This window comes from Macaca thibetana, chromosome 11 (assembly GCF_024542745.1).
Source record: "Macaca thibetana thibetana isolate TM-01 chromosome 11, ASM2454274v1, whole genome shotgun sequence".
NCBI lineage: Eukaryota > Metazoa > Chordata > Mammalia > Primates > Cercopithecidae > Macaca > Macaca thibetana.
The window spans coordinates 75,668,299-75,688,593 of NC_065588.1; the positions used below are offsets into that span (position 1 = coordinate 75,668,299).

At 40.1% G+C, this 20,295-nt stretch overlaps 1 protein-coding gene across 5 annotated transcripts in view; it reads left to right on the top strand.

Moving 5' to 3' along the window:
* SYT1 (synaptotagmin 1) overlaps nt 1-6,071 on the top strand; it is a 596,758-nt gene extending 590,687 nt beyond the window's left edge. For all 5 annotated transcript variants that reach the window (XM_050749297.1, XM_050749299.1, XM_050749300.1 and 2 more), the window contains one exon: nt 2,991-6,071. In XM_050749297.1, coding sequence (XP_050605254.1) covers nt 2,991-3,197 — 207 coding nt within the window. In that variant the 3' untranslated portion in view covers nt 3,198-6,071. The remainder of the gene's footprint in view (nt 1-2,990) is intronic.
* Nucleotides 6,072-20,295: the final 14,224 nt, after the last annotated feature.

The following is a 20,295-nucleotide window of genomic DNA, read 5'->3' on the forward strand; positions in this document are numbered from 1 at the left end:
ATAAAATAAGTATAGCTATATTAGCTTTCTTCATAGAAACATTAATCCAAAGACATATATATATATTAAAAAAATGCCTAGGTCCAAGTTAACCACTTTATGTATGTAATCTTATTTCATCCTTAGAAGAACTTTGTGAGAAAAGTACTATTGTTATTATCCCAATTTTATATGTAAAAAAACTAAGGCTTAGAGTTTCTTTATCTATAAAGTAGGAATGATAAGAGTCCTTGTCAAAGTGAGATTATGCAATAAAAGCACTTGGAACAGCGCCCAATACATAGGAACACACAGTAAACGGTCCTATCATCATCATCATTATTATTCACATGCTAATGTCCTTTCTTTTTCAAGTTAGCATTTTATTAGAAAATGGATCTAACCATAAGATTAAATCAGTATACAAATCAGTGCTGTCTAATAGAATTTTATGACGATTGAAATATTCTGTCATCCATGCTGTCCAATAATATGGTAGCCACAGGTGGCAAATGAGTACCTCAGTCACTAATTTGACCAAGGAAAGTTATTTAACTTCCATGTATTTAAATTTAAATGGATACAGCTAGATGTGGCTGGTAGCTACTGTGTAGTATAGGGCGTCTTAAATTACCAAAAATAACCAATAACTCTACCATCTTCATATTGGTTAATAGCTTTAAATATAACATTTATCATATAAATTTTCCCATGGTGTCAAAATTATACATACTTATTTATTTTCAACATCTGTTATATAAGTAAATGCAGAGGACACCGGTTCCCTCTTCCCAATAACTTGTTCGCTAGCCTGAACCAGTGGGCCCCTTGCTTTGGACTCACTCACAAACCCTCAAAACATCAATTTCTTCCAACAGTTTATTTGCAGTATTTCTTCAGTGAACTCAAAGTTCTAAGACCTTATTCCTATGGAAACTAACACCTCCTGGCATTTAATTTTTTTAATTTCACTAAATAGTATAAAGCAAGGCACTGAGATGAAAACTCCCATTGAGCTACAATTCTATGCCTTTAAAATAAATATCCTTTTCAACTACAAACTGCAGAAAATGCAAATATATCGAAAGTGAAGCACATGAGAAATAACACATAGGTTAGATTTCTGGGGCAGCATTTCAGAGGCAATAACATTTTGTCAGGACAGACAGAAACTAAGCCCAATACAGAGAACATTAGACATGGAAACAATGAGCATTCCTTTGGCTGTATCCCTCTTTCTCTACTCCTTGAGTCAGTTTGTTCCTTTTTTTTCCTTTTTTTATAGGTGGCAACTTTTCTAGTCTTTACCTTTTCCTAGAAAAAAATAATTGAGTATTTCACATGCTAAAATAGGGGTTTAAGTTTCCCTTATCCTGAGGTTATAAGACAATCTGCCTGTTCTTCTGTCTTTCTCTATCCCTATGAAATGTATTATGAAAGAAGCAAAATACGCGAATTTCTAAATGCATGTGAAAATGTCAGACTTCCTCCCCCAAATGTAGAAATAAACTACATATGCAGCTGGAAACATTAATCCAAAGGCTTCACAAGGATATTTTGTCTTGAATGCTACTAATCAATGCGTTCCTAAGTGGAATAATCAAACTCTAAAAACTTCTGTTGCCTTTGTGTATCATGTGCCCCGCCCCATTCATTACAATATGATTGCTTCCTGATAAGTTTGCTTAGGACAAGTTCTAAGAATCAATATAGCCCTCTTCTTGCTTCCAGAAACTACCCAGTGGATGGTTAATTCCTTTAACAATGGAATCACTCCCAGGGAAGTTTGTCTCTTTTATTGCCAATGTGTTGCATTTTACATTCTAAATTCCACTTTCAGAAGTGATTGCTTTCTCTGTTCTGAAGCTGTGGATCAATGACATTTCTCATTTCATTAATATAATAAATCAGTCTTCAGCATATAAAGTCCACTAAAGGGCTCTAACTCAGCTGGCTCTTCATCTGGCCCTAGCTTTTATAATTATATTTTCTGCTACTTTTAACTCTGGCAATAAATGTTATATATTCCATTTATTTTAAACTCTTATCCTTACACTCAGCTGTTAGATTGAAACCATCACATATTCTGCTAAGTAAATTAATTACTCAGAAAGTAGAACTGAAATGTGCTTTTAAAAAGTATATCTTTTATACCATAATAGTACAGGTTTGCTTTCATCAGTTTAATCATTCAGAAAAGGAAGTTATCAAATAAACTTTCAAAATCTGATGGAATCATTGAAGTAAATCCTATGTAGCCTAAAATGATATTTACATTTGATATCAATGCCAGATACATAGTAGTTACTCAGTAAATGTTTACTAAGAGAATGTATGGATGAGAAAAAAAATCTTTATTACTAGTTTTTAAAGACTTTCACTATAATGTCATGTTTTATGCTCACAGTCATATGATTAGTTGAAATTCTACATTAATTTTTTTGTAACATGCTGTCCCCCCTTGAAATTGGATTATTGCACATGGTTGCTTTGGGAATTGTAATCAAATAGAGTGGCCTGAACACCAATGCTAGAACTTTCACTGATGAGACAATTGAAGCAAATGAATTTAGAGGTTAGCACAAGTTGACACAGACCCCATGGCACGGAGGTTTACAGCATAGGCTCTGAAAACCAAACAACTCCTTCCTTAAACAACCTCAGACAGGTTATCTAACTTCTCAGAGCTTCAGGCATCCTTATCCGTATAACGGCAATATTAATAGGATCTATTATGAGAAGTAACTGAGTTCATTCATGTAAAAGACAGTGCAACATATATAATAAAAATTAACGTTTGAGTAGTAAGATGATGATGGTGACAATTATGATATAGTAATGGAAAAAGGAAATTTGGACTCAAGTTTCTACATTCAAGTCATTTTCATCCTCATCCTAGTGCTTGGAGACTGATTCTTTTATTTCCAATTCTTTAGTGCTCAAGGAAGCTTTATAGTCGGGCCTTGTCTCTAGAGCTAGATGATTCATATTCGTTTCATGTCTTCTTTCAGAAAGTGCAGGTGGTGGTAACTGTTTTGGACTATGACAAGATTGGCAAGAACGATGCCATCGGCAAAGTCTTTGTGGGCTACAACAGCACCGGCGCGGAGCTGCGACACTGGTCAGATATGCTGGCCAACCCCAGGCGACCTATTGCCCAGTGGCACACCCTGCAGGTAGAGGAGGAAGTCGATGCCATGCTGGCCGTCAAGAAGTAAAGGAAAGAAGAAGCCTTTCTGCATTTGCCCATATAGTGCTCTTTAGCCAGTATCTGTAAATACCTCAGTAATATGGGTCCTTTCATTTTTCCAGCCATGCATTCTTAACACAATTCAGTGGTACTTCGAATCCTGTTTTAATTTGCACAGATTTAAATGTAGAGAGCCCCTAAGTCCTTCATCATACCACTGCCCTCCAAATCTACTCTTCTTTTAAGCAATATGATGTGTAGATAGAGCATGACTGAAATTATTTATTGTATCACACTGTTGTATATACCAGTATGCTAAAGATTTATTTCTAGTTTGTGTATTTGTATGTTGTGTTTCCTAATCTGTGTATATCTAGATGTTTTTAATAAGATGTTCTATTTTAAACTATGTAAATTGACTGAGATATAGGAGAGCTGATAATATATTATATGGTAATATAGTATCGTCTGCATTCCAGCAAAAATATCAACTCGTAAGGCACTAGTAGAGTTAAACTGACATCTTAAAGGACAACTTAAACCTGAGCTTTCTATTCAATCATTTGAGAACCAAGATAAACTTACACCACATACTTGGTGGGTGAATCCAATTTTGTAGAATTCCTTCACAGGCAAAATAGCATGATCTGAGCAGCAGCATCCAGGCTGACCTCAAGGAAGCATAGCCACAAACCAGAATAGCATCTGTCTGTACATATTTACAAAGCTAAAATAATGGCTTCACTCTTACATTTGAGGAAGCAACTGAACAGGAGTCAATGATTTCATATTACTCCTTGTAGAATAACAACAAGGTGTTCCGTGCGTGTGTGTGTGTGTGTGTGTGTGTGTGTGTGGTGCACACATTTGTTTGGGGTTGGGGGAGAAGAAGCTAAGGGGATAAGTTAACATTTATGAACTATTGCCTGACTATTTAAAAAGAAAAAAGTAGCTCTCCGTTATCACCTTTATACAAAATGTGCATCCTGTGAATTCTGTTCCAGATTTCACACCTATCGTAATTACAAAAGGTTTGCACATTAGAGTTTGTAACAAAATATTTTATTATATAAAACCAGATTAGAAGGAATGCAGGATATTTTTAACACAGCAATCTGTGCTTATTACACAAAATTACTTTGTGGTAAACAGACAGTATTGTAATCCCATCAAAAGATGAAAAAAAAAAAAAAAAACCAACAACAATTAGCCATAGTTCTGAATGCACTTCAATTAAGCCAAAACAGACAGCTAGTGATCTTTTTATATGCTCTTTTTACTTAAATAAGTTTTAATTTGTCCTTTAAAAAAAGGTGAAACAAACCAAGAACAAGTTCTAGAAAACTGAAGCAACCTCTTACGTATACTAGATGCTTGATTTAGGAGGAGTTTTTAAACGTTTTCAATGTTATTATGTAGTAAATGGCACTATTATGAAGCTACTAGTCATTCCATAAGAGTCTTAAAGGACTGCTCTGTGTAACACTGTGACTGCCGTGTGTGCTTAGACCCGTAGTTTCCTCAGTGGATAGCACTCAATTTATTCCGTAGTGATATTGTAACAATACTGCCATTCCCTTCTACTGCACTGCCCAAGGTGTGTGTAGCACAAACAGTTCTCATTACAAAGGACCAATCCAGAACTGAAAAGCTATGCATAGGACAAGGAAGATACATAGAATGGGGTGGAACACAGCATTTTGTCAAGCACTGTGCAATATTCCATATTTTTCCCCACTATGGTAGACAACCACTTAGTGGAAGGGCAGCCTATTATCTCACGCTGCATCTAGCCTTTTCTCCCATTCACTTCTGTGACCCATTTTAATTCCCAGGCCACAGACAGTAACGATGCTGTGAAATGAAAGTTTGTCTTCACAAATACCAAAACAAAATGGAGGAAAACTAAGCATTGGCCTCATGTTCAGTCTTCAGGATATCACACCATGTCTTTTCAAAAACTAAAGAGAATTCAAAAAGGGCTGATGGTAGGCTTTGAACATGGGGTTGGCTGTTTCCCAATAAAACTGGAATTCCTGTCGTTACTGTTTCCTTATCAAAGAAGGGGCACTTTTGCCTTTTAGGCCAGACACAGCAAACGCTTTACAATTGGCACAGACATAAAGGATAAAAGGAAAATAACATCACCGTCTGCTGATGGTCCATACTTCTTTAAACACATAGGCAATAGAAAATACACACAAGTCAGAATGTGAAATTAAATAACGGTTTGAACAGAAAATTCAAACAAGACTCTTTCCAATTTAAAGGGCCAAACCCTACCAAAGAGAGGGAGTTGACTGGCTTTTAAAAAATATTTAAATACCACAAAAAACATTTAATTTCACTGTATTCAGCTTTAAGTTGTACACAATGAAACCACACTTTAAAACAAGCAGGTTCAAGCTGCTGAATATACATTATTTCTTGCATTAAAGTACTACTAATGCATTCTCTTGCAACACTGCCAGAAATGGGATTGTCACCATAGAATTAGTTGGTACTATGCCATCTTTCACAAGTCAGTGATGGAACCTGCTTTATGACCAAGATTCATCCTCAAATAAGCCACATGTACCCTTCTGACAAAGCTGTGTAAAGTATTAGAATCCGATGCTCTAGAAAGATCCTAGTTGCCTTTGTGTATATTTACTGCCTGCTTGAGTGTTTCTATGTGTGGGTTTTCCCTGTATCTTGTAGAAATGTTGGGGTGTTTTCTTCTGCCATATGGCTCGTGGCCTGCGAGCCAACTACTTCAGCTGTATTTTACCTTCATTTTTGACGAGGTGATTTAAATTTTGTTTCACTTTGTGTAGTGAATTCCACAGTAGTTTTCTGATTGTTGTTAAAAATGACTTAACATATTACACAGATATTCAATAAAAATGTTTTATTTCCTGTTGATGTTGCTGCCTTCCCACTCTTTTCCTTGCCTGACTCTGGTGGTAAGCCAGTGGCCTGTTGACTTTGGGGGACTCCTGGAAGCAGCAGCAGCTAAAGAAAACTGCACTGAATGCCAGCGTCTGAGTCACATCTAAATACAGAATGGCTGGAGGGACGACAACACCCGGGAGCATTTGGCCATGACCGCGTGGTGTTCCTGGGCAGTGTCATTCTCAACATGTGTTTCTCTATGCTTGTTTGTCATCAGTTCATCTGGCAAACTCTGAGGCTCTTCACTTTGCCCAACATGTGTCCTTCGGGGTTTTCACTCCAGAACCCAAGTCACATAGCTTCTCCAGAATGGGACTGAAAACAAGACTATTTTAACCCCAGTTTCAGAGGACAGCATGATACACTAGATTCTATGCCTACTGCAATTGCTAGGGGAAACAAGTAAACATTTTTCCTCCACTAAATTTAACATCAAGTGCCTACTGTACTGGATGCTGGAGCCCACAGTCTCAGGCTGATGTAAATACACCATCCCAATGCACTGTATTTGCACTTAAAAGTAAGGGTGTTGGGTCCCTGAGGATTTTTTTTTTTTTTTTTTTTAACAGAGTCTCGCTCTGTTGCCAGGCTGGAGTGCTGTGGTGCGATCTTGGCTCACAGCAACCTCTGCCTCCCAGGTTCAAGTGATTCTCCTGCCTCAGTCTCCCAAGAAGCTGGGATTATAGGCGCCTGCCACCACGCCCAGCTAATTTTTGTAGTTTTAGTAGTGACAGGGTTTCACCATGTTGGCCAGGATGGTCTCCATGTCCTGACCTCGTGATCCACCCATCTCAGCCTCCCAAAGTGCTGGGATTACAGGCGTGAGCCACTGTGCCTGGCCTATCCCTGAGGACTTTTACTGGCTCAATCGTAGTGGATACCATGGTGTATCACCATGATCCCCCTTCAGCAGAGAGGTACTCTTGTTGCAGCTGCTAGAAGTAGTGCTTGCTGATAGCTGACAGCTGTGTTCCTCTGTGCTCCACAGAAGGAAGCTGTCTCACCTAAGTTTATGCACCCTCCCTGGGAGCAGCCCACAATCGGCTGCTGATTCTGTATCTCTCTGAAGTGCCATCTCAGAATCGTAGCCCCAGGGGTTAGTGGAGACTGCTTTTGCCACTGCACTGCAGTTCAACTTCTTTCTCTGCCCTGTTGGTTTTCTTCACTGCTTTGCAGGTGTTGCTCCTAAGAGCACGCCCTCCAATAAAACCCCTTCCTGTACAGCTTCATCTCAGAATCTGTATCCTGGGGATCCTATCCCACAACACATTCTTTGGGGAGGAGATATCAAAGAGTTTTCTAGAGAGGATAATACAGCAAGCGAAGTACTAAAGGAACTGGCAGGAGTCATCCAAGTCAGGGAGTGAGCAAGACTTCTGCAAAATTTATCTCACTTGACAAGTGTATTCATGATGGAGTCTTTGAGGGCTGGCTACATCACACTTCCTTCAATCAGTACCATCAGTCATGGCCAAATAAAAATAGGAACTAAACCCAAACTGCTAAGACAACCACGGGAAAGATCGCTTAATAACTATATACTGTGAGGAAGTTGTTGGCAAAGGGTTCAAAAATCTAAGTTTATAAAAGGAAACTTAAGGCACAACTCGGGTTAGAAATTTTAAAAAAAAATCAGCATTAAACAATCACAATCATTTGGTTTTCAATGGTGAGGATTCTGTTTCTTAAAATGCTCTTGAAATTTGATCTAAAACTATTTAAAGAATATTTCTTAATGAATTATCAAAAAAAAAAAACTTGCTTCATCCTTTTTCAATGTCATTTTCCCAAAAGGTTTGAACGTCTAATGCAAATATATTAAAGATATTTATTAGCCAGGAAAACAAAACCATCTCACATATTTCAGGGAGAGAATGTAACATAGGAAACTGGCTGTATAGGGAGAGCTGAGAAAGTAAAGCAGAAATAAAGTAACTCAAAGATTAGTAGATAGCACCTCTAGGGTTGGGAGAAGAAAATAGAGAATGTAGTATTCATGGAGCCCAGGACTGGAAGGGAGGGACTGGAATCTTGGAGAAGTTTGCATGGAGACTCCATGATTCTAGGACCACAAAAGTGTATTAGGTGCTGGTCCACCCTGGAGGTGAGGGAACTGCCAGAAAACCCTGATCCAGTCTGCTCATTATTGGTAGAAGGAAACTGATAGAAGCTCAAGGCAGGAAGAAAATCTCTTCTCCTCTCCTCCCTTCCACTACAGCCAGTGCTTCCCATTGGCAGAACCAGCTGGTAAGGGATTCTAGGAAAAACAGTCTGCAAGGACTCTGATCCCACCCCAAGTATACAGCAGAGTATAAAGGCGGGAATGAGAACAGCCAGCAAATGATCAGTGCGTTAGGAAACCTGTTCCCAGCTGCAAACACTTTTTAAGTGCTTTCATTTTTCCCACAGAGGAGTCAGATGTTTCTGAGTCACACAAGTCATCCCCCAGCTGATAAAACATGCATAGAAATCACATTCTTACTCTTTTTATGCACAGAGTTGACTCTTAACAGATTTGAAAATTCCAACAATGATTGCAGTTACCTTCCACCCCCACTGCAACACATCTTTATTACATATGCACATGACTCTTTGATGTCTAGCAACTGATTTAGGCTGCACACAAATCTCTACCATAAAACAGTCACACGGTGACTTTGGAATAAGAAGGTAAAAAAGCAGGAAAATAAAAATGAGAAATAGCCTGGTACTAAATGTACAAAAAAATTTTCCAAAGCATACAGAGTAATAATTATGCAAGAGGAGCCATCAACAGAGACCCAGAAACAAAAGCACCATGCAAACATGCTGATGATTTGTGTAATCTAAGTTCTGAGGCTGACTGTTATACACATTTTAAAATCCGCATTTCAACTATATTGATTTCTTCACTCCTCACTGCTTCCCACCAATGAATATCCCCAAAGTTGTCACATTCATCTTTCCTTGACAGTAACTATCCTGCCAGCCAAGCCTGTCCCCTGTGCAAAATATTCTTGCCCCTACCAGGGCACACACAAGGTTAAGAGGTATTTTATACTTAGCAAGTAGGGACTCATTTCCTTTTCAGCTGTCCACTTTAACTCTGTCAACTTCCTACTCCTCTGGACTCTGCAACAAAGTGTCGACACCTTTTATAGGTAAGAATGTTTGAGTTGCAAAAGGAAGAAATCTATATCAAGTTGTGTTAAGGAAAAAAGACAGAAAGAAAGGTAAAAGAGGAGGGAGGGAGATAGAGATAAACCATCAGCTCACCTAACCAGGAAGTTCAAGGTGGGTGATTACTTTTAGGAACAGCTGGATCAAAAGCCACAAACAATGTCATCCTTTTCTTTTTCTCCTCCTTCCCCATAAACTCTGCTATCCTTAGTACTGACTTCATTGCCAAGCTACTATGTCTCCATGTAGCAACAGGGATGACCCTTAGCAGCTTCACACATACTCTTCCAGCTTAGCAGGCTTGCAGGCAGTGTTTGTTTCACAATTATACCACCAAAATTCCCAAACCTGACTTGTATGCCTGGGTCACGTGTTCTTAAAGCAATCACCATAGCCAGATGATGATAAAGTATTTACTTCAGCCAAAACTAGGCCATGTCTGTAGACCCAGAGGCAAAGAGAGAAGGGGAAAATAGCTCCTCAAAAGAAAATAAATATGATGTTAACAAAAAAGAAAAGTAGATACCGGGCAGACAAAAACAGCAAACAGCTACACTTTGGCTCCTGGCATACCACGAGCCCCAAGAGGAGGGACAAACTCAGGTGATAACAGCATCCTGGTCATTCCTCCTTTTACTAAAAACACTATTAGAAAGGAAATTGTAAAAGTGTATACCACCTTTCAATTATCTGAAAATTTCCACTTACTTTCCTATTTATTGACCGGAAAATCAATCACTTGCTGTACGTTTTCACGGATTTTTTTTTTGAGACAGGATCTTGCCCTGTCACCGGGCAGGAGAGGGTGATAATATCCCCCCTGTGATATGGTTTGTAATATCCAGTGGGGGAGAAGGTGACATTACTCACCATATTGCGGGGGAGTGTACAATCCTTTGTAATATCTAACTTGGAATTAGGAATAACGTTTTCCTAGAATATTTTGAATAAATTCACAGTGTGTAAACCTACTGTGACATTAGGTGTAACATCTCCCTGCAATATTACCAATAATATCACAAGGTGTACAGCCACTGTGACATTAGGAGTAACCTCTCAGTAGGATACTATGAATAATATCACTACGTGTACACTGTGACATTAGGTGTAACATCTCAGTAGGATATTACAAATAATATAACTGGAAGTACACCCCATGTGATATTAAGAGCAACATCTCCCTTGGATATTACAAATAATATCGATTAATATTTATTATAATAATTATTAATATATTATTTGTAATACCCTAGGGTGATTTTATTTCCAATGTCACAGTGTGTGTACACCATATGTGTATATCCTGTGATATTATTTGTAGTATCCTAGGAAAATGTTACTCCTAATGTCAGTGGGTGTACACCATGTGTTTACACTCTGTAATATTATTCATAATATCCTATGGGGATGTTACGTGGGTAGACACTATGTGATATTATCTGTAATATCCTAGGAGGATGTGACTCTTACTCTCACAGTGGGTGTGCACGATGTTTTTACATCCTGTGTTATTATTCATAATAACATAGGGGGATATTACTCCTAATGTCACAGTGAGTAAACACAATGTGTGGGTACTCCTAGTGATACGAACCGTAATATCCTAGGGCAATGTTATACCTAATGTCACAGTGGGTGTACACCACGTGTGTACCCCCTGTGATATTATTCATAATATTCTAGGAAAATGTTACCCTAACACCCTGTGATATTATTTCTAATACCTAGACAAATGTTATTTTTAATGTCACAGTAAGTGTACACTATGTGTATACAGTGTGTGATATAATTCGTAATATCCTACGAGCATTTTACTCCTGATGTGTACACCCTGTGATATTACTCATAATATCCTGGGGTGATGTTACTCCTAATGTCACAAGGAGTGTACAACCTGTGATATTATTCATAATATCCTAGAGAAACGTTACTCCTAATGTGACCGGGGGTGTACGCCCTGTGATATTCTTCATAATATCCTAGGGGAATGTTACTACTAATGTCACAATGGGTCTACACCGTGTTATATTATTCACAGTATCCTACTGGGTTGTTACTCCTAATGTCACAGGGCATGTACTCCCTATGATATTATTCATAATATCTTATGGGGATGTTACTCCTAGTGTCACAGGGGTGTACACCTTGTGATATTATTTGTAATGTCCTAAAAAGATGTTAGTCCTCATGTCACATGGGGTGTACACACTGTGATATTATTCATAATGCCTTAGAGGGATGTTACTCTGAATGTCACAGAGGGTGCACACCCTGAGATATTATTTGAAATATTATAGGGCAATACTACTTCTAATGTCACAGGGGGTGTACTCCCTATGATATTATTCATAATATCTTACGGGGATGTTACTCCTAGTGTCACAGGGGTGTACACCTTGTGATATTATTTGTAACGTCCTAAAAAGATGTTAGTCCTCATGTCACATGGGGTGTACACGCTGTGATATTATTCATAATGCCTTAGGGGGATGTTACTCTTAATGTCACAGAGGGTGCACACCCTGAGATATTATTCGAAATATTATAGGGCAATACTACTTCTAATGTCACAGTGGGTGTACACACGGTGATATTATTAATAATATCCTAGGGGAATGTTACTTGTAATGTCACAGGGGCTGTACACCGTGTGATATTATCTGTAGTATCATAGGGGGATGTTACTGCTAATGTCACAGGGAGTGTACACCCTGTGATATTCTTCCTAATATCCTAGAGGAATGTTACTCCTGATGTCACAGAGGGTGTACACATTGTGATATTATTCGTAATATTTTAAAGGGATTTTACTCCTGAGGTCACAGAAAGTGTACACCCTGTGATATTATTCCTAATATCCTAGGGGGATGTTCTTCCTGATGTCGCAGGGGGTGCACACCCTGTGATATGGTTCATAATATCCTAGGGTAATGTTACTCCTAATGTCACAGCGGGTGTACACACATATTATTCATAACATCCTATGGGGATGTTATTCCTAATGTCATAGGGGATGTCCACTATGTGTGCACACCCCCTGTGATATTATTCATAATATCCTAAAGTGATGTTACTGCTAATGTCACAGGGGGTGTACCCCATGTGTATAAACAGCCCGTGATATTATTCATAATATCCTAGGGGAATGTTACTGCTAATGTCACAGTGAGTTAAACAATGTGTGTACACCCCGTGGTATTATTTGTAATATTTTAGGCGGATGTTACACCTAATGTCATAGTGAGTGTACACCATGTGTGTACACCCTGTGGTATTATTTGTAATATCCTAGGGGTATGTTACTCCTAATGTCACAGTGAATGTACGCCATATGTGTATACCCTATGATATTAATTGTAACATTCCAGGGGGATGTTAGTTCTAATGTGACAGTGCCATGTGTGTACATCCTGTGATATTATTCGTATTATTATAGGGAGATGTTACTTCTAATGTCACAGTGGGTGTACTAGGATATTATTCGTAATACACTAGGGGGATTCTACTCCTAATGTCACAGTGGGTATACAACATGTCTGTATATCTGTGATATTATTCATAATATCCTAGGGAGATGTTACTCCTAATATCACAGGGGCTGTACACCATACCTTGTGTGTACATTCTGTGATATTATTTGTAATATCCCAGAGAGATATAACTCCTAACATCACAGTGAATGTAGACCCTGTGATAGTATTCGTAATGTCCTCAGAAGATATTACTTTTAATATCACCGAGGGTATATGCACTGTGATAATATTCATAGTATCCTAAGGAAATATTACTTCTAATGTCACTATGGGTGTATGCCCTGTGATATTATAAGTAATATCCTAAGGAGATGTTACTCCTAATAACACAGTGAGTGTACACTCAGTGATATTATTCGTAATTTCCTAGGGAGAAATTACTCCTAATATCCCAGTGAGTGTACATTCTGTGATATTATTCATAATATCTTAGGGGGAAGTTACTCCTAATATCACAGTGGTTGTACACTCTGTGATATTATTCATAACATCATAAGGAGATATTAGTCTTAATATCTTTGGGAGATATTACTGCTTATATCACAGTGACCGTACACCCTGTGATATTATTTGTAACATCCTGGGGAGATATTACTCCTAATATCACAGTGAGTGTACATGCTGTGTGTATACCCTGTAATATTATTCGTAATATCTTAGGCAGAAATAACTCCTAATATCCCAGGGAGTGTCAATGCTAGGATATTATTTGTAATATCCTGGGGAAACAGTACTCTTAATATTACAGTGAGTGTACACCATGTGGGTACACCCTGGGATATTATTCGTAATATCTTAGGGAGATATTAGTCTCAATATCACAGTAAGTGTATACCATATGCGTATACCCTGGATATTATTCATAATATCCTGAGGAGATATCACTTTCCTAATACCACAGTGGGTGCAAAACATTTGTGTACAACCTGGAATATGATTCATAATGTGCTGCAGAGATATTAATCTCCTAATACCACAGAGGGTGTACTCCATGTGTGTACACCTGGGGTATGATTCATAATATGCTGCAGAGATATTACCCTCCTATTATCACAGAGGGTGTACACCCTTATAAAATAAGCATTCAATAAATGGCAGTTACTGTCTTTCTAAATCTAGCCCAGCAGTCAGCAGCCTTTGCTGTAAAGAGCCAGAAGTAAATATTTCAGGTCGATACATTCTCTGTCACATTTTCTCTCTGTCTGTCTGTTCGTCAGCCCACCCTTCCTTTCTTTTTTTTTTTTTTTTTTTTTTTTTTTGAGACGGAGTCTCGCTGTGTCGCCCAGGGTGGAGTGCAGTGGCCGGATCTCAGCTCACTGCAAGCTCTGCCTCCCGGGTTTTTACGCCATTCTCCTGCCTCAGCCTCCCGAGTAGCCGGGACTACAGGCGCCCACCACCTCGCCCGGCTAGTTTTTTGTATTTTTTAGTAGAGACGGGGTTTCACCGTGTTAGCCAGGATGGTCTCGAACTCCTGACCTCGTGATCAGCCCGTCTCGGCCTCCCAAAGTGCTGAGATTACAGGCTTGAGCCACCGCGCCCGGCCCCCACCCTTCCTTTCTTTCCAATCCTTTACAAATATAAAAACCACTCATAACTCACCAGCCACACAAATACAGGCAGCTGTAGTTTGCTGCCTAGATTCAAGTCATGTCACTCTGCTTCTAAAAAAGCTTCAGCGTTTCCTATTCCTTAAAGATTAACATTGAAATTCTTTAGCATCGCAAGAATGCTGAAGGCCATCCCCAGGTACTAGCTGTTACACTCTCTCAAACCCTACTCCATTTTCTAGCAACAAAATTCTCTAAACAAGCTGCATCCTCTCACATCTCCATGCCTTTATAATGCCATCCTTCCACCTGAAATTTCCCGGCAAGGTCCTCCAGGTTGGTGAGTGAGGTGGGGAGGAAGGGAAGGTGGGGAGGCGCTCAGGCAGTTTGGGGGAGGACAGAGACGTGCCATTTATTTCCAACTGCGCTGCACTGCCACTCTCTCTGTGAAGCACAGCCCAGGTTCTCACGTTTTGTTCATTAGCCCACAAATGTTCTTCTAGCCCACAAATGGTTCCTTAACTTCCAGATGCTTCTGACCCTTAGGCAAACAACAATGCTTCTTAGAGTAACAGTGCCTGAAGGACACACCACTTTCCTTGAATGCATTGCAGAATTTTTTTAAAAAATTCAGGGGAAAAGAAACACATTTCAGAAGATGTAAGCAATGCTTCCTCCAGCAAATGTGAGATAGTAGGATGCCTTATCAATTATAGAAAGGAATCAGAAGACAGGTCCCTGACTACTTTTCTGTGAGTACCACAGTTGCTTCATTTTCTCACATTTCCCTAAAAATATGTGCTTCTGAGTTTCTCACAGCTAGGACTCAGACCCAGATGACTCAAATTAGGCAGGTTTGGGACAGTAATTATGGGCTACACGACTCACCTTTGTTTGCTCTGCCTCAGCCTACCATCATTGCTGGTGTCTCATGGCCAGGAGAGGAAGAGATAAAGGTATCCTCATTTGCCTCCCCGACCCCAGAAGCCACTGTGACTTGAGCTCACTCCGGCCTGCATTTTTACTCTGAAAGATTCTCCCAGTTTGCTGACAGTTCTTTAGGAAGATGTATGCCATCTCTACCTATTTAGTCTTTGAACACTTGCTCTGAACTAAGTGCTTATTATTTGGTTGGGAGACTAAGGCAGACCTAGGTGGGGTCACTTGGGGCCTGTTATAGACTGAATTTTATGTTCCTTCCAAATCCATCCTAATGCCCAGTACCGCAACATGTGACTGTATTTGGGCATAGGGCCTTTAAGGAGGTAATTAAGTTAAAATGTGGGCACTAGGGTGGGCTCTAAGTCAACCCAACCGATGTTCTTATTACAAGAGGTGATCAGGACCCAGTGAGCCACCAGAGGCACCTGGGCATAGAGGGATGACTGTTTGGAGGCAGCAACCAGGTGGCCATCTGTAAGCCAAGGACAGAGGCCTCGGAGAAACCAAACCTGCCAGCACAGAGGTCTCTGACTACTAGCCTCCAGAACTGCGAGAAAATTAATTTCTCTGTTTAAGTTACCCTGTCTGTGGTATTTTGTTATGGCGGCCTTAGCAGACAAATTCGGGACCCATCTATTTGACCCTTGACAGAATTAAAAATGCTTCAACCCAAGCAAAACTGGCTTTGTTAGGACGGTAGGTCAGATCTCTCTGGCCCTCTTGAAACAGAATATACTCTCTCCTTGCAAAGTCAACATAGGCCCTTTCCTTCACACTTCTCATGCCCCCTTCCTCTTACCCCCTGGAAAATATAGCACCTCTCCTCCTGCCTCACTTACCCATTCCCAATGCACATACTTCTCTTTCTAGATTGATCACTATTCTGCAAAGCTCTGGACTCTAGAAATGAAGCAGGGAGGTGGAGTAGGGGGTTCTAGATATGGTGTGTGTTTTTGCTTTGTCTCATGCATGTTGTATTGGTTCTCCAGAAAAACAGAACCAACAAAGTGTGTATATGTATTGATGGAGAGAGAGGGAGAAGTGTATTTTAACACATTGGCTCAAGCCACTGGAGAGGCTTAGTAAGTCCAAAATCTTATGGGCTGAGCTGGCAGGCTGGAGACAGAGAAGAGTCGCAGTTTGAATCCAAAGGGCACCAGCTGACAGAATTCCTTATTAGGGAAATCTGTCTTAGTTTTAATCAGGCCTTCAATGAATTGAATGAGGCCCACCCACATTGTGGAAGATAACATGCTTTACTCAAAGTCCACTGATTTAAATGTTAACCTCAACCAAAACCACCTTCACAGAAACATCCAGAATAGTGTTTAACCAAATATGTGGGCATGTGGCCTAGCCAAGTTGACACATAAAATTAACCATCACAAATGTCATTCTTGTACTAAACTTCTTTGCCCCATTCTCAATGAACTAATTAGAACTATATTGTCAAATATGATCGCCACTAGCCACATGGTGCTACGGAGCATTTGAAATGGAGCTAGTTCAAGTTCAGACGTGCTATATATGCAGGATATATACTAGGCTCCAAAGACTAAGTACAAAAAAGTAAAATATCTCATTAATAATCTTTATGTAGATTTCACCTAGAAATGATAATTTGGGGAGTATATGGAGTATATTAGCTTCCTGGAGTTGCCATGCAAATTATTAGAAACTTAGTGGCTTAAAACAGCACATTTATTATCTTACGTTTCTGTAGTCCAAAAGTCTGACTCAGGTCTCATTGGGCAAAATCAAGGTTTCGGCAGGGTTGCATTCCTTTTGGAGGCCTTAGGTGAGATCCTTTCCCTTGCCTTTTCCAGCTTCTAGAGGTTTCCCACACTCCTTGGCTAGTGGCCCCTTGCTCCATCTTCAAAGCCAACAACAATATTGTTGTTGAGGAGAAGAGGCTATCTCCTCTCTAGCCCTTCTAGAGAGGGGAAGAGGCTATCTCCTCTCTAGCCCTTCTCCATCCTCGCATCTCCCTGACCATAGATTGGACACACCTGTATGATTCTCGACACTCTATTCTTCTCAAGCCCTAGCCTTAATCACATCTGCAAAGTCCGTTTGCCATGTAAGGAATATATTCACGTTTCAGGGATCTTGGACATCTTTCAGGTCATTATTTTGCCTACCTCATTGGGTTAAATAAAATATGTTATTGAAATTAATTTCACATTTTAAAAAACTTTTCTTGTGGCCACTAAATGTGGCCACTAAAATTTTTTTAAATTACATATGTGGCAGGCATTTGTGGCTTTCAATATATTTCTGTTGGACAATGCTAGATTAGAAACTGAGAAACAGAGATTGAGGGGCTTGTCAGAAGTTATAGATCACATCAATAATGATGCTAAGAACTTTGGGGTTTTTTTTGTTTGTTTGTTTTGTTTTTTGTTTTTTGAGATAGGGTCTCACTCTGTTGCCCAAGCTGGAGTATACTGGTACTATCTCAGCTAACTGCAACCTCCGCCCCCCAGGCGCAGGTGATCCCCCTGCCTCAGCCTCCTGAGTAGCTGGGACTATAGGCATACAACACCACTTCTGGCTAAATTTTTAATTTTTTTGTAGAGACAGGGTTTCACCTTGTTGCTCTGGCTGGTCTTGAACTCCTAGACTCGAGCAATCCAGCCGCCTCGGCCTCCCAAAGTGTTGGGATTACAGGCATGAGCCACCGCACCCAGGCCCTAAGAACTTTGAAGGGCCTCAGGGCTCAGACCTCCTCTCTTTCCACACTCATCTTAGGTGATCTCATCTTGTCTAATGAATGCCTTGTTGTTTGTTGTTGTTACAGGTTCTCACTCTGTAGCCCAGGCTGGAGTGCAGTGGCACCATCACAGCTCACTGCTGGCTGCCTCAATCTCCTGGGCCCAGATAATCCTCCACCTCAGCCTCCTGAGTAGCGGGGACCACAGGCGTGTGCCACGATGCCTGACTAATTTATTCTTTTTTTTTTTTTTTTTTTTTTTTTTTTTTGAGAGATGGGGTCTCGCTATGTTGCCTAAGTTGGTCTTGAATTCCTAGGCTCCAGAGGTCCTCCCACCTTGGCCTCCCAAACTGCTGGGATTACAGGTATGAGCCACTGCACCCAGCTGACTTGAATGCTATTTATGTGCTGATGACCCAAAATTATCTTTAGTCCAGGCCTCACCCTTGAACTCTAGCCTCACATCCAACTGCCTATTCAGTGTTTCCACTTGGATGTGTAAGAGGCTTCTGAAATGGAATGTGTCTCAAAGGGAACACTTGCTCTTCCCCAGCACCCCGCCACTCTTCATCCCCACCCACTATTCATATTATTTTCCCCATCTCACTAAGGCCAAAAACAACCTTGACTACTCTTTTTTCTTTCATGACCCATGTCCAATTTATCAGCAAGCTCTGTCAGCCTTGCCTTTGAAATATATGCAGTATCTAATTAGTCACCACCTCTACTCCTCCCACCTGATCCCAGCCACTGTTGTATTTCACAACAATTAGTGCCACAGCTTTTTTTTATATTTTTTTATTTTATTTTATTTATTTATTTATTTATTTTGAGACGGAGTCTCGCTCTGTCTCCCAGGCTGGAGTGCAGTGGCGCAATCTTGGCTCACTGCAAGCTCCGCCTCCCGGGTTCACGCCATTCTCCTGCCTCAGCCTCCCAAGTAGCTGGGACTACAGGCGCCCGCCACCACACCTGGCTAATTTTTTGTATTTTTAGTAGAGATAGGGTTTCACCGTGTTAGCCAGGATGATCTCGATCTCTTGACCTCGTGATCCGCCCACCTTGGCCTCCCAAAGTGCTGAGATCACAGGCGTGAGCCACCGCACCCGACCAGTGCCACAGCTTCTTAACAGACCTCTGTGCTTTCAACCTTCTCCCCTTTAGTATATTAATACAGCAGCCAAAGTTATTGTGTTAAAACACAGATTGTGTCATTTCTCATCTTAAAGTTTTCCAATGGGTTTCCATCATACTCAGGAGAAAAGCCAAATTTTTTACCATGTTCTACAAGGCCTTACATGGTCTACCCTCTGGCCACTGCTTTGACCTCTCTACCCAGCACTCCTTCCCTAGCTTGCTCCACTCCAGTCATGCTTGCCTCCTTGTGTTCTTCAGACATGCCAACATGCTTCCACCTCAGGGCCTTTGCACCTGCTGCACCTGCTTTTCCTTCTAAGTCAACAGTCATTCTCCAGAGAGCTCCATATCTAATTCTTTCACTTTTTTAGGTCCTTGATCAAATATCAACTCATCAGCATCCTCATTCCATCATCCTCTATCCTGGAGTGCAGTGGTGCAATCTCAGCTCACTGCAACCTCTGCCTTCCTGGTTCAAGTGATTCTCCTGTTTCAGACTCCCCAGTAGCTGGGATTACAGGTGCACACCACCACACTCGGTTAATTTTTGTATTTTTAGTAGAGACCGGGTTACGCCATGTTGGCCAGGCTGGTCTCGAACTCCTGACCTCAGGTGATCCACCCACCTCGGCCTCCCAAACCCTGCTTTTTTTCCATAAAACATCACTATCTGGCATACTAAATATTTTCTTGCTTATCTGTTTATTGCCTATTTCTTTTCCTCAAACCCTGGGGACTAAGCCTTTCAACTGCTTGTTCATTCCTGTATCTCATGTATCTAGAACACTGCCTGGCGTTATAAGCCCTCAGTAAATACTGACCAATAAATATATGAACTATCTGACTCAAAAAGAATTAGTAATATTAGGCTGAATAATTAGGAATAAGCTAGATAACCATGTGTTCAATATTATTTTTTCCAGAACTGCATTATTTAGTTTGGCAGATATTTAAAGGCAATTTATCAACCATGTTAGCCAATTTTCAGATGACAGTCTTATCCACCAAAGAGCTAGTGGTTTCAAATCCTAGTTGTCCTTTTGCTATTCAAGATCAATGTTTTTTTAACATAGATAATTGTTTCAATCTAGTCTTTAGAACTGGCAGAAGAAAACTACAGATAATTGCTGTTATAATAAATGGAAAAGCAGCAAAAATTAC